This window comes from Ciona intestinalis, chromosome 9 (genome assembly GCF_000224145.3).
Source record: "Ciona intestinalis chromosome 9, KH, whole genome shotgun sequence".
Classification (NCBI taxonomy): Eukaryota; Metazoa; Chordata; class Ascidiacea; order Phlebobranchia; family Cionidae; genus Ciona; species Ciona intestinalis.
The window spans coordinates 5,698,703-5,712,849 of NC_020174.2; the positions used below are offsets into that span (position 1 = coordinate 5,698,703).

The 14,147-nt window shown below is 38.2% G+C and overlaps 1 protein-coding gene across 2 annotated transcripts; it reads left to right on the forward strand.

Annotated features, from left to right (window-relative positions):
* Positions 1-3,609: 3,609 nt before the first annotated feature.
* pax6 (homeobox transcription factor Pax6) lies at positions 3,610-13,731 on the forward strand. Of its 2 annotated transcripts, none has more exons than XM_026835747.1 (10): positions 3,610-3,801; positions 6,358-6,523; positions 6,816-6,996; positions 7,284-7,479; positions 10,759-10,884; positions 11,169-11,251; positions 11,443-11,608; positions 12,173-12,262; positions 12,614-12,877; positions 13,243-13,731. In XM_026835747.1, exons 1-10 carry the CDS (start codon positions 3,726-3,728, stop codon positions 13,383-13,385), a joined length of 1,491 nt encoding a protein of 496 aa, XP_026691548.1. In that variant the 5' UTR covers positions 3,610-3,725; the 3' UTR covers positions 13,386-13,731.
* The last annotated feature ends 416 nt before the right edge of the window (positions 13,732-14,147 follow it).

A 14,147-nucleotide genomic window follows, 5' to 3' on the forward strand; every position in this document is an offset into this window, starting at 1 on the left:
TAAAGGCTTCTGACATTTTTGAATATGTATTATGTTTTGAAATCAATCAAGTTAAAGAATAAATCCGAGAATAAAGAATGGGTACATGGAAAAAATCATGACAAATAACAGGTACAAATGTTCGACGAAAAGCATCTGTATGGCCACTTTTATACGTGCTTAATTATACAGTATTGAAGCCCACACAAGGCAACGAGAAATGTGGGATTAAATCCACAGCGTCAATTATTTTGGTTAGCCGACGTCCCCCGCTTTTCGTTTATTCCCGGGGCATGTAAAACGTCGTCCTTGCAACACATTGCAACTGTACAAGGCAGTTTAGATGAAGCAACGACAAAGCTACACTGTTTGGATGAACTCAGTGTAGGATTATATTTGTTTCTTCTACAAGAGTTAAAGTTAAGTCATATTGCTATTCTTTAGGATTTTCCATTTTTTTGGTTTGCACCTCGTTTTAATATTTTGTTGTCGTGCACATGTGTATGTGCATTCGCTGTATCATTTTTTGTCTATTGGGGTTTCTTTAACCTGCGTGGACAGTAACATCCCGCAAGGGTTTCTCACCAGAGTAGAAACCCACTACCATTGGCTGGGGGCTTGTCGTGCCGTAGTGGCGGCTTTCCACCAACGCCAGCCACATAAACTATGAATCATTTTAGTTCTGATACTTTTTCGGACTGCAATTAAATTCTCGAGACTATTAGCGACTGCTGTAATATTTTTCACTGTAATAATAATAATGGTATCTTCTCGTTTAAATGCACTAAAATAATGCATAAAGTTTTGAATATTTTTTATGACAATCAAGAGAATATTAAACAATAAATGCGTGAATTATGAAATTTAGACACGTGGAAAAACTATGCCAAAGAACAAGAACAAGTATTCGGCGAAAAAGGAAATGACGACGTACTTGCTGAACTGGATGTAAGATAACGTTGGATGTTGTCGGTAGGTGGTGTGAGAGAGCGATATGGCAAGCTTCATTTATATTTCTCAATATTTTTCCACACACGTGACGCGTCCGTCAGGTATTTTAAATTTAGATCTTTATTGCCTAAATTTAAATATCAATTGAACTCAATACAACGAATATTTCTTAGTTTTATTTATTTTAAACAAACTATAAAGCTAAAGTGAGTTTTACTGAAAAATAAAATTAAAATTAAACAAAATTTGTTACACGCTCTTATCAGCATGTTTTGTTTATTTTTCGGCGGCAACTACGTTAGGTTACTGTCATTTTACGAGCGAGGCTGAACGACAAAGGCTGCCGCAGCGATATTGTTTTTTAATACTAATTCTCCGCTTTGTTTCGGGGTCTTAATCAATACATTACGGGCTCCCTATTCAGGTATTGTTAACCGATTCTTTAGAGCAGTGATGCCATGTAAAAATATTTAAAATCCTGATTTTGTTTATACGCCCTCTCTATATACAGATTTGTGTATATAAGCGCATCGTATGTAATATATATATACGCCTCTTTATATGTAAATTACGCGTGTCTCTGGAAAGAATTTAAACCTTGAAATTATACTGCAACGTAACCGAATATTAAACATAGTTTTTTTTCGAGTTGTACCGTATTTTCTACTTTGGTATGCCATATACACCATCAAGGAATATGCGTTTAAGTGTCTTGCTTTCTCAATGCAAGTAAATCTAGTGATCTAAATATACCACAGTTCCTCTCTTGGGACTTAATGCTTGTTGCTCTATCAAACTGGGCCGTTACTTTTCTCTACGGTCCGTCACTTTTTCTCCGGGAACACTGATCTACACCGAGCAACAACAATGGCCACCGAACCTTGTTCCCACGATGGCCGAGAAAAGGAAAAAAGCGGGGGGATTCCCCGATTACGTATATAGTAGCATCGACGAAACATTTCTTGGATTTTGGGAGCCGTCGTCATCCAAATTACTCCAGCAAAATATTCAGGAAAATTTAAGTCTATACTGAAGAGTTTTTGAGCGATTTTTGTCAAAGGACTGAAAATAGAAGCAAAAAGTTGCAGAAAGGAAAAGTAAAGTAGACAGAAAATTGATTCGTGAGGAAAAATGTTTTCGTGACTGAAAATAGAAATTATGACATAAATAACAACGTTTTTTTTATTTTGTTTAAAACTTAAATTTATAAACATATTAATATGGGCGGTTATTTTATATAAGAAACAATTAACCTGTATTTCACATCTATACTTTATATTTGATAAGTATAAATATTTTTCCCGTGCATAATATTGACTCGATGGAAATTCATCAAAATGGCGACTAGCGCGCACAGCGAACGCATTGCAGTTTCGGCATTATATAATCGCTGTTATAAAGCGAAACTTTTTTCAAAACCATAATAACTTACAACTATACCCCCAAAAAATCGTAATTCGTTTTTAATTTTTTTAAATATTGCTAGCTTTAAAAATGGTGCGAATGTTTTTATAAATCAAAAGTAGTTTTTTTTCTAACGGTTCCTATAACACTACTGCGTTACGATTCCGAAACCTGCTTCGGATTAGCTTATTAATTTCGGTGGGACTTTGGGCGTCCACGGGCCGATATCCCGTTGCGTTAATCCGCACCGATTTGGTGCAATTCGGAAAGCCCTTCCATGTCGGCCATTGTACGGAACACCACTCCTCCGAGCCCGAGGTCTCGCGCCACGTTTCGATTCAAATTTTATTTAAAAGTTTCGCCGAAGTAGTTTACAGATGTACGAAAGTAGTTGCCTGTTGCACCTGCTCGTGTAGACTCAATTTCACGACGGTTTAAACCACGGACAACAAGACTCCAATTTTAGGCTTGTTTTCAAGATTCGATCCGTACTGATAAAACTGTTTGCTCACAAATGTAGTAACATACCCATTTCCAAGGCCGCTTTTCCGCTATCGCTTAACGATAACAGCAGAGTCGCGTGCCCACACCACGCAAATATAAGTATCAGCAAAGTGACAACACCGAAATAGCTCACCGGCGGCTCCAGAACAAATATTAACTCATTCTGTTTATCGCAGTTCCGGCCAAATAAAACAACTGTTCCACGATTAACACTCTGCGGCTACAGGCCCAATATATCCCCGCCTTACCGTGTTCGTCAGCGCCAAATTTCATTCTTATCGCTCCGTCATATGTTATGTTGTCCCGACTTCGATTTTCGTGTTTTGAATTTGCTTTCGGAAACCGCGATATCTTCGAAATTTTATTTTGTCGTCGCTTGTTTTTGTTATGTACCGAAAACCGAGATGGTTAATGTTTGAAATATAAACCTTGGTCGAATTAAACAGGATAATATGTTAAAACAAGCAGACGATAAATAAAATGATATAGTAGGGTGGGGGGAGATAGGACACCTTTTCAATCTGTTTTCTCGTCCAATTTGGTAGTAAACAAAGAACATTCAAAGAAATATGAAACCGTATTTTACGACTCCCATGCACCGTTGTTAATTGTTTAAAAACACAACTAGAAAGTTTAGATATTATGTGGTAAAGGTGTACCGTCTTCCCCCGTTCTACTTTAAAAAAATATACAAAAAAACATATTAATTACCACCAAGACATATTCTTTGTAATTTTTGCATGCCTTTATGAATTGTTTACCTTATAATTTTAAACCTTACTGACATTATTTTAATGACAGACATATACTGTTATATATAAAGGACTTTTCTGATTTAGGAAAATTTACATTTTCTGTCTCTGGACATTTTCGGCGAAATATTTTAAATGGCGACGTACGATTCTTGTAGGCAAGCCAGCAGCATGGCGTTGTGTTTTAATAGGGAAAGTCTTCCACATAAAGGTACGTTTATATTATACAACTATAGTAGAGTGGGGTAGGATGGGACATGTTTTCATTCACTTTTTACGTCCCATTTGGTTGTAAACAAAGAATATTTTCAGTTATTTAACCGTAGCCATAACTCTAATAGCGTTGTTAATTGTTTGAATCAGGAAATGAAATTTATGATTTATTTGCTTACGGTCTCCAGCTTACCCCACAGTACTATATTAGTATACAAATACGAATTATATTGTGCAAGCATGATTCGCATGTTCTACGTGCACAGCATTCAGCAACATAATATAAATATCGGTGAGGTTGATTAACAAGCGATTTGCGGTTCGCTAAACGAAAGTTCCATGTGTCCACCACAGAGAAAGCTTCCATGATTTGAAATTCCCACGTTACCGTTAAACTGCGGGACTCGATTAATGCGTTGTCTCCTTTGTGGATAATTCGAGCTCCTGCTTTCCACAAAAGCGCATTAGTGCTGGAAGGAACGAAAAGGCCGCGTTCCATTATATGGTTAACACTGATTTTTCAACCGACCTTGATTACCCATCAGTGGCCGAATCGAACGCCATTTATTACGTTTTAAATTGGGCTTGTATAAAACAAACTTGGGTGTGAGAAAAAAAGGTAGTTTACAAATTGCTATGGCCCTACCATACCCCTCGCCTATTGTATAATGGGCTGGGGGAAGACGGGACACATTTAGCACATAATATTGAAATATCCTGAACGTGTTTTAAACAATTAACAACGGTCTATAGGAGTCGTAAGCGGAGATGTACATTTATAATTCCTTGAATACTATATTTTTTTCAAAAAATCACCCGAAAATATGTGCGCATAAAACTTATATATAGCATTGTATGCATATATTGCAAACGAGATATAAATCCCCTTCTCGAAAACTGTATCAATTCAATAATCTGCCTGATAAGTATCCTAATAATTGTCCAAATACTCGAATCGTCATCCAGCGATCGAGTGGGTCATTCCGCCTAGTTTAACACGATGGGCTAATCCTGCGTCCTTGGAAAACGGCGATATTAAATCACTAAAATACAGTGAGCGCAGAATTCATTAAATGCCGACCGATGAGTCGTGTTTGCCGTTTTCCAGATTGAAATCGGATTGCGTTTGATTGGGAACGAGTGAATGTCCAGACTGTATGTCGCCGCTCGCGTTGTATCAGTTCATCAGGATCCAGATGGAAGATGCGCTTGTTATAATTGATCCAGATCAGATAATAAACTGGCCATATAACAAATTGTGAAGTGGCCAAACAACTATTTTTAAGTGCGCGAAATGGCTAAATACGTAGATATGGCGTGAATATATTTACTATACGTTTCTTCATTATTTTTTAAAGTTTGTCGTAGATATTATGTCATAAAGTGTTTATGTACCGCTTGTAGTCGTGTAAGTTTATACGACATTTCAACGAACGTAGCTAATTTTTACGATCTGCGCTATGACGCATTATAGCACTGCTTGTGTAAGATGAAATTTATGTGTGACCTATTACGACACAATCGCTCACGAACCGCAATTTGTCTTAAAAAGCGAACGGTCACCCACGATTTATCACAATAGCGTTAATGGATTGGAAAGAAATGCGACGACTCCTAAAACAATCGAACTGAGGGTTAACCAATTCAAAAATACGCGCACCCCGCCTCGTTCTCGGTTCGTATTGTGACGTCATAGAATAAAACAATTAAACGCATCAGCCTACGCTCGACCGCGCGCACATGATTTACGGCTCCGATGTTTAAATTTTCGCGCGAATTTACAAATTCGCTTTTTAAACATAAAGACAGTTTTAGTACGTTTATGTATAGTAGGTTGGGGTAACATGGAACATGTTTAATTATCTTCATATTTGGTAGCCAATAAAGAATAAAATAGTTATATAAAGGTATTCTCCCAACTATAAGAGCGTTGTTTTTTGTTGAAAACGCGATTAGGAAATATGGGATATTATGAGCTCACAGTGTCCTATTTTACCCCTTATATCGTTATACTAACTCTTATGTATATTTCATAAAACCTGGTACGAATTTGGACAAGCCAGGTCAAACCGTGACATTTTCCTTTAGAGTAACACACTAAAACATCACTAATCCCCCTTTTGTTACTGTATGTCTGTACTTTAAAAGCAAGCGCGAGCGGGCTATTGGGAATAAACGACGCGCAATTCAACGTCTTAGGTAAGGGAAGGGAATATGCCAAACACGCTGTAAGACTCCTAATCTATATTTCCTTGCGACGCGTATGTTTATTGTTTACGGTTAAGTTCTGTGCGAAAATCAATGCGCTTTGTAACCTTAAATGATATGAGAAATATTGTATAACCTAATATATAAAAGCAAAGTTTTGTTACGTTGGTGTATCTACTATATATACACATAAACTTTATTGAAACATTAGGTTAACTAGTTTACCTCGATTATTTAAATGATTCAGTTTTAATTCTAATATTCACGGGCTAATACTATGTACACACCTATTTAAAACACGTTACCACTTATTCTGATTTAAAAAACATTTTTGTTTCGCGTTTAGGTCATAGCGGAATGAATCAATTAGGCGGAATGTTCGTCAACGGCCGACCCCTTCCTGACAGTATTCGTCAAAAAATCGTCGAATTTGCACATAACGGTGCGCGCCCTTGCGACATCTCGCGGATCCTGCAAGTATCGAACGGATGTGTCAGTAAAATTTTAGCAAGGTGAGCTTTTGTATATTTTTATGGTTTATAACTTATTTAATGATTGTTATAAGTGTGTAATGTTAAAAAATATGTTTCACATTTCTGCCATTAAAGCAACTTGAAAACTGTGGTAGAGACGACAATGAATATATGTTTGATACGATTTTCATCTCAAACGTTTCGATTTAATTACAAAAAATATTTAGTGATGTCAAAAGTTAAATATCTTTCATATGTGCTGTTATTTTTCTATTGAAATCGACAAATTAAAAAAAAAAGTTTTAAACATAATTTTTTCTCTCGGTCACAGATATTACGAAACTGGGACAATCCGTCCACGGGCAATCGGGGGGAGCAAGCCTCGAGTCGCAACCCCGGAAGTCGTCAACAAAATCGCTTCCTACAAGCGGGAGTGTCCCAGTATATTTGCATGGGAGATCAGGGATCGTTTGTTAAACGAAGGAATTTGCAACAACGATAATATCCCGAGTGTAAGTGTTTAAACTTCGTATGAATATAATTATAATGTAGAGCTATATGCCTTGGACGTGTAGATTGGATTGGCTGGCTTTGAGAAACACTTTATAAAACGGAATGTATGATTAATGTATTTTAATACCGAACAAATAAATATAACATAAAAATAAAATGTTTTTTGTATCTGTAAAATATCAATTCAACTTAATGAACTATAGCATATTTCAAAACAGAAACATCAGTAAAAAATTGTGTTAGAAAAATCAATGGCATCAAAAGTTACCTAGACATTTAAATATAGGTGTCTTCCATAAACCGCGTTCTTCGAAACTTAAACGGTGACCACCAAACCGGAGGTTTCATTGAGACGACTGGTCGAGATCCAAAATCGGGTTCGCAGTTGGGGTTAGAGTGGTCATTAACTTGTAACGGTTGGTTGCCCCAGCAAACTATGTGCCAGGAACAAATTGCGGCCGAAGGTCTTATGGGACTGAAAGGTAAGACCCCTGTTTAGCTTACAAATGACGTATATATATGGTGTCCATTTATTTAAAGTCACTTTTGTGAATCGCGGTATTTATAAACGAATTTATATAAGGGTGCATAAAACACGGGTTTTCTATCAGTTTTAATACAAACATGGTGGTTTTAATTTTAAACGGAAATGTTTAAAATGAAAATTATATCACACATGGGGTGTCATGTTTGCATTGGAATTTATAAAGTCTGTGTAAAAAAATATGCTTTCACGATTGTGTGTGCAGGTTTAATTACTTTTTAACTTACGCAAAAACCTTTTCATCAAGATTGCTCGTTACTTTGGTTTTCCCATATTTTTCACCAGTATTTTAGTTTTGTGGGCCAAACAGTTGTGCGTAGGATTAGCTTTATCTCTGTGTGATCATCGCGTCGACATGCAAGCCGCCGCGTGTCAACGCTTTGAATTATCGAGTTTTTAAAATGATTATCGACGACCACGGTGCCAAGGAGGCAAGTGTACTGATTTCAATCTTAACTAGAAATTTGTCCTTTGCCCCGCGCTGTGGGCGACACGCGGCATTAAAAGCGCAAAGTACTGCTGCCCGTCGATTTTGGTGGTTTGGGATTTTCTTAAAGTTGTCTTGCTTTGTCACCTCTGTTTGCCTCTCTAAAATAATTACGTTGAGCTTAAACCATCAACGGGTCTCTGGTTTCCATTAGTTGAAAAAATAAAAACTATTTCCCGACCACTGACAGCCGTATTAATGATTAATTGGACGGGATTTCAAGACGATTCCCGAGCCGCGTTCGAAAATAAATAATAAAAGCTCTTTGGATCTCTCGCCCCGTCGCGTCACGTAAAGATCCGTCGACCGCAACCGGCCAGCCCAGCCCCGCATTTCCTATCTGACGCTGCAGCTAATTCCAAGATAAACCGAGTTATTATGAATCAAGTTGCACCGCGATCGATACCGGCGTGTCATCGATCCGTCGGCGGGCTCTCGACGACCAAAAACCCCGCCGAAGTTTCGCTTAAAACCCGGCCTACTCGATTATGAGCGATCGATTTTGGAGAGAATGAAAGACATCCGTGACACGGCCAGAGCTAAGTAGTTTGTTAGCGAATTCTGTTGACATTCCGTAGCTTGCAACATAACTCTATTTCAAGCCTGAATAAGCGCACATTCTCACGTTTGTACGGCGATAGCTGCCACCCCAGCAGGGGTTAGCCGAGCATAGCATATACCTACGTTAGAGTTTTGGGGTCATGTTTTATTCGAGTTATATCTTTGCTAAAGTTTTAAGTCAAGTTGATCAACGAAAATCGTCAGTAAAAATCAGAGAAGGTGGAAAAGACGAGGCAGAAAGTTTCTCGCAACGTATTTCTCTTCCGCGACTTACAGCCTCCGAGAGGAGGATTTATCCTCATTGATTTTTAAGCTTTTGCTTCTCTCCTCATTCGCTCCATTTCACATCGGAATGAATGGGGTCTTAGCGCCGACAAACCCGCTGGGCCTCGACTGTTCGACAACAATCCACGCACCATGACGAAGTATTCGCGGACAATGTCCTTCAATCTACCATTGTATATACTGTCAGAACTCAGCCACGATTCTTCGCCTGTAAAACAAAGTATACGAAGACGTTTAACCTAAGCCGAACGCAGGGTCAAATGAACTGATATTTTATTCACATTTTTTGCAAAGAAATCAGTTGCTTACAATTCGCCCGAAAAACGATTATCGTCTACGACCGATTCGGGATAATCCATCTCAGAATAGTTTCTCACAACGGGCAGTGCACGTCCCTACCCCGCTACCATGTAAGCTACTTCGCCACTCAGCTGGAAGGAAATTAATTTGAACATGTGGATTAGGGTAAACTGGCTGCCGACGTTGTCCAACACAGCAGCATAAAGCAGCCGCGTATATATCTCTTTCCTTTTTACCCGCACCCCCAGCAATAGGCGTGTGAAGCAATGCCAAAAATCGAGTTATTTTTTAGTAACATACAGAACAGATTTCCAGGTCTCAACTCCGCAGGTGTGTTTTCACCATTCGCGACCGCATTCGTATTGTTTATCTTTCCGCCAGCCGATTCGGTCCTAAAGTTTCTGCTAGATTACACACGCTCTCAGATTCCAATACCTGGCTTCGACCAGCAGTTAAAAACGTGCTAAGCTCGCTTTTAACCCGCGATTAAACAGATATAAACAGAAATGCTTTCCTTGGGATATACTTTAGGTCTGAATCATAGTAGATTTCTGCTCCGTGAGAAATAATGACGCATATAGAGTGTTTTATCCTTCATATGCGGATCCGTAAATCGGCGTGAATCCGTTTTCAGTTTCGCTTCAAGAGTTAGTCACTTTGGATTGGAATGCATTAACTCAATTGAGCGAGCGTTAACCCCTGTCAAAAAGACAACAGCACAAATATCCATACCGCCGCAAAAGTATTGGTTCCCATGTCAAATATTTCACCCATAAGTTGCATCGACGCGCGGGCTAATTATTTACAAAAAATAATAATCAAAGCCTTGATGCCAAGATGTCGACATCATCTGCGATATGACAACATTCTGATTGCGCCGAGACTTTAATCATGTGTAGGCCGACACGGGTCACGTCGCCTTAACACGATTTTTAGTTTTTGCTGCTTTAATCCCCACCCGCCCTCCGAAAATTGAATCCCCTACGTCACAAATGTCGCCCGCTAACGCTACAACCCGTATGTGTATTAAAGCTGTCAACGCGTGTTATATTTTGACGTTTACCCTCCACTGCACAAAACGTGGCTCATGATGGAATTAGAAAGTAATCCGGAATCAAAAATCAAATACAAATCAATCATATGACAGTTTTCTCATCTTCTCGTATATCTTATACATAAGATAAAATAGAATATATTTCAATATATACTGTTAGCCTGAGTTACGAGTCACATAACCTATATATACAGTTATAATGAATAAATATTTTAGTATGAAATTAAAACCCGATGCATATATATAGTGGGGGAAGATAGATTTTTTTTCATTATTTTTAACAATCAACAACACACTTTTACTGGACATATTTGTATATTTCTATAAATATTCTTTGTTTGCTGCTAAATAGGATGATAAAATGGAATAAAAACATGGTCTATTTTACCCATACCTACACGGCACTAGACTACATGTTGTATACAAAACCTTTTCCTATTCAAGTTCTGCCAATTCATTCCTATATACCAGCTTAGCAATCCAGATGTATATGTGTATTTATAAACACTATTTCGTGCTGTTACCTCCAGGCAAGGAATCGGTTGTGGAATCAGAAGCCAAAGACGGTAGTAGTGAAGCCCGCCTTCAATTGAAACGTAAACTCCAACGAAACCGAACCTCTTTCACACAAATTCAAGTCGAAGCTCTTGAAAAAGGTATTCATGAAAACCAAAGAAAATATAAACACAACTGCCCATGTGCATAACCCGATTTTCAATTCAATTATTTCGGTTTAAAACAAACACCATCTTTAGCGATGTTGGAAGTTAGAATGACAACTGTCTATTATAAGTGACCAGATACTCCACGTTGTATGTACCTAAGAAAACTTGTTTATATGTTGAAAACAAAATAAAACAAATTTATATGCAAAATGTTAGGCATTGATTTCAAGATCAAACTTGTAATAATTAACACAAATGTAACTTTATTTCTTCAGAATTTGAAAGGACTCACTACCCGGATGTTTTCGCACGGGAAAGGCTGGCAACAAAAATTGATTTACCCGAAGCTCGAATACAGGTCGATATCATATTAACTACAGTTCGGTTTTCCCATAATAGACTTGTGCCTATCAGTTAAAAGTTGTGCAAAAGTTTTTAAATATGCGATTTATAACCCCTATAAAATATGGCATTTCGTATTTAACTTTTTATATGTTTTGTTTTTTATGAGTACCGCTTTTTGCTGACTCGACTCCATTTTGTTTTTAGGTTTGGTTTTCGAACCGTCGCGCAAAATGGCGACGTGAAGAGAAAATACGTAGCCAGCGCAGCAGCGCCGCTAGTGACGGCTCTGACGTAATGCGTAGAACGAACGATCAACAAAGTATCGGCCAATGTGGTGTCTACTCCAGCGTTACACAACAGCATGCACAAGGTAAAAACACAAGTATAGTAAGATGGGGGAAGATGGGACACCTTTTCATTCTATTTTCTCGTACATTTTGGTAGTAAACAAAGAACATTAAAAGAATTATAAAACCTTGTCCTCGCGACTTTCATAGACCATTGTTATTTGTTTAAAACACGACCAGCATATTTATATAATCCAGCGTTACACGACAGGCATTCCCAAGGTAAAAACACAAATATAATTTATATACCAAACTCTAAATACGTTTTTCTGAAAGACAGACAAAACGTTAGAATATGTGTAACGTTTATATACAAAAACCGACACAGATTATTTTACATTATACCTGGTAGCAGAAGTAACACAGATATTATTTTACCTGCTTTATATTTGTGTGATGTAATTAGCCTGATGGAAATTCTCTAAAAATAATCACCAATAAAGTTACAAACGTGGTAATTGTAAGCGAGCACGAGGTGTATTAAACGGAACACCCGTGTTATAACGACTATCGTTGCTCTCCACGCGAGAATAAACAACTTACATTTCATTCATAAACCACTGATTTAACACTACTACCTCACCCAGCCAACCACCAGCTCCCAGCTTACCACATGCCACCCGAACCTTACACGGGAATGAACGGATACCAGATGACGTCACTCCCTCAAACCATGAGTAAGTAATCATTAATTTATCCGTTGTCATTACAAAGTTACATGCGTGGTAATAAGTTAGCGCACACGAGGTGATGAAACAGAACACACGTGTTATAAGGACTGTTGTTTTCCGTTCACGCGAGAATAAAGCAAGTTACATTCATTCATTCAAATTTACGTATAGTTGTGGGGTAAGATAAGACGTTTTTATTCTAATTTCTCGTACCGTTTAGTAGTACACAAGCAGTATCAGCAGAATTATATAACCATATCCGTCGACTTGTTAAAAAAAAACAACCAGGAAGTATGATATATGGTATCAACAGTTTCATTTATTCATTCGTTTCTAACTTGACTTTTTACTCAGAAGTCGAGCACTTCCCACCCATGCACAGAATGCACGAAGCTCCATACTTATACGGGTTATCCAGTGGTGGTCCAAGCAACCTTACACCCCCACCACACTACACATCGTATGATCATGACCGCAGAGTTGAAGAACCATCCCACAACACAATACCCACACCCCCTAGCTCAGCCAACCAACCATCGCCCGATCACGACCACCACGGCTCTCATATGCAACCGCTAGACGGCGGTATATACCAAGCATCGTTGAGTGGTATGCACGTAGGTAAGTGACCCAAGTGGTTTTATTGCTTTTTCTCTCTATATGTTTCTTTTTTTTGTTTATACTTTTTTTAATAACACAATAGTAGGGTGGAAGAAGATGGGACACCTTTAACACATAATTTCCAAATATCCTGATCGTGTTTTAAACAATTAACAACGGTCTATGAGAGTCGCGAGGATACGGTTTTATAATTCTTTGAAAGTCCTTAGTTTAATACCAAATCGGACGAGAAAGTAGATTGAAAAGGTTTCCCATCTCCTTCCACCCTACTATATGTTAGTTCATGACACAGCTGTCATTATTCAGTATCAGTTGTTCATGTAAAGAATCTTAATCAACTAACTGATTAGTATTTCTCAACGCAGGCCATCAACACCATGCACTAGTTGGCGCCCAAGCTACTGACCAATCAGCTTCGTCCATGATCGTTCCTCCAATGACTGCCCTGCAGAATCCTGCCAACTTCCATACTGCCGAGGGTTATTGGCAGTCAGGCGTCCAAGGCTAAACAACCGCAAAAGTGACGTTCGATAGTTCAGTCAGTACGCCATGTTTGAGTTAACCTATATATTATAATTCGGGCACTTGTGTGTGGTGAATGGCCATGAGATGATGCCCAAACTACCTCCCTAGTCAAAGTTAATTTATGAACATTTCCGTAACGCCCGTCGTGTATTAATCTTTATATATATAAGCGCATTGAGGCGTTTATGACTTATTTACTTTTGCTTGACTTGTTCTGCAAACAATATTATACAATGTACTATATAATGATAATTAAACGGAACTGTTTCTTGTACTCCGTGAATACTGATTTGTGCTCGTTGAAATAAATGTCCCATTCATGTTTAAAAGTGTTCACCCTTTTCAATAAGTAAGTATAGTGGCGTGGGGGAAGATGAGACACATTTAGCACACAATATCTCAATATTCTGATTGTGTTTTAACCAATTAACAACAATCTATGGGAGTCGTGTGGATGCGGTTTTGAAATTCTTTGAAAATTTTTGTTTACTACCAAATGAAAAGGTGTCCCATCTTCCCCCACCCTACTATATAAGTATGTATCGAACTTCCGCCATGCGGAGTAATACGAGTCGGCGCTGTGGCAAAGTGGTTCGTGCCACAGCCGCCAACATATAGAGTTACCGGGTTCGAGGCTAGATGTTGCTATCGTTGTGACGTACGTTACCAAGGACAATACATGTAAGCTTACTTGCTTTTAAGTTGTCCAAACTTTAGTTTAAAAAAAATGTAAAGTAACCAGCAA

Coding starts and splice junctions, on each gene's coding strand:
- pax6 (XM_026835747.1), top strand. CDS start 3,726: ATGGCGACGTACGATTCTTGTAGGCAAGCCAGCAGCATGGCGTTGTGT. Junction 11,252..11,442: donor TACCCGAAGCTCGAATACAG/GTCGATATCATA, acceptor TTTTGTTTTTAG/GTTTGGTTTTCGAACCGTCG. Junction 12,263..12,613: donor GTCACTCCCTCAAACCATGA/GTAAGTAATCAT, acceptor TTTACTCAGAAG/TCGAGCACTTCCCACCCATG.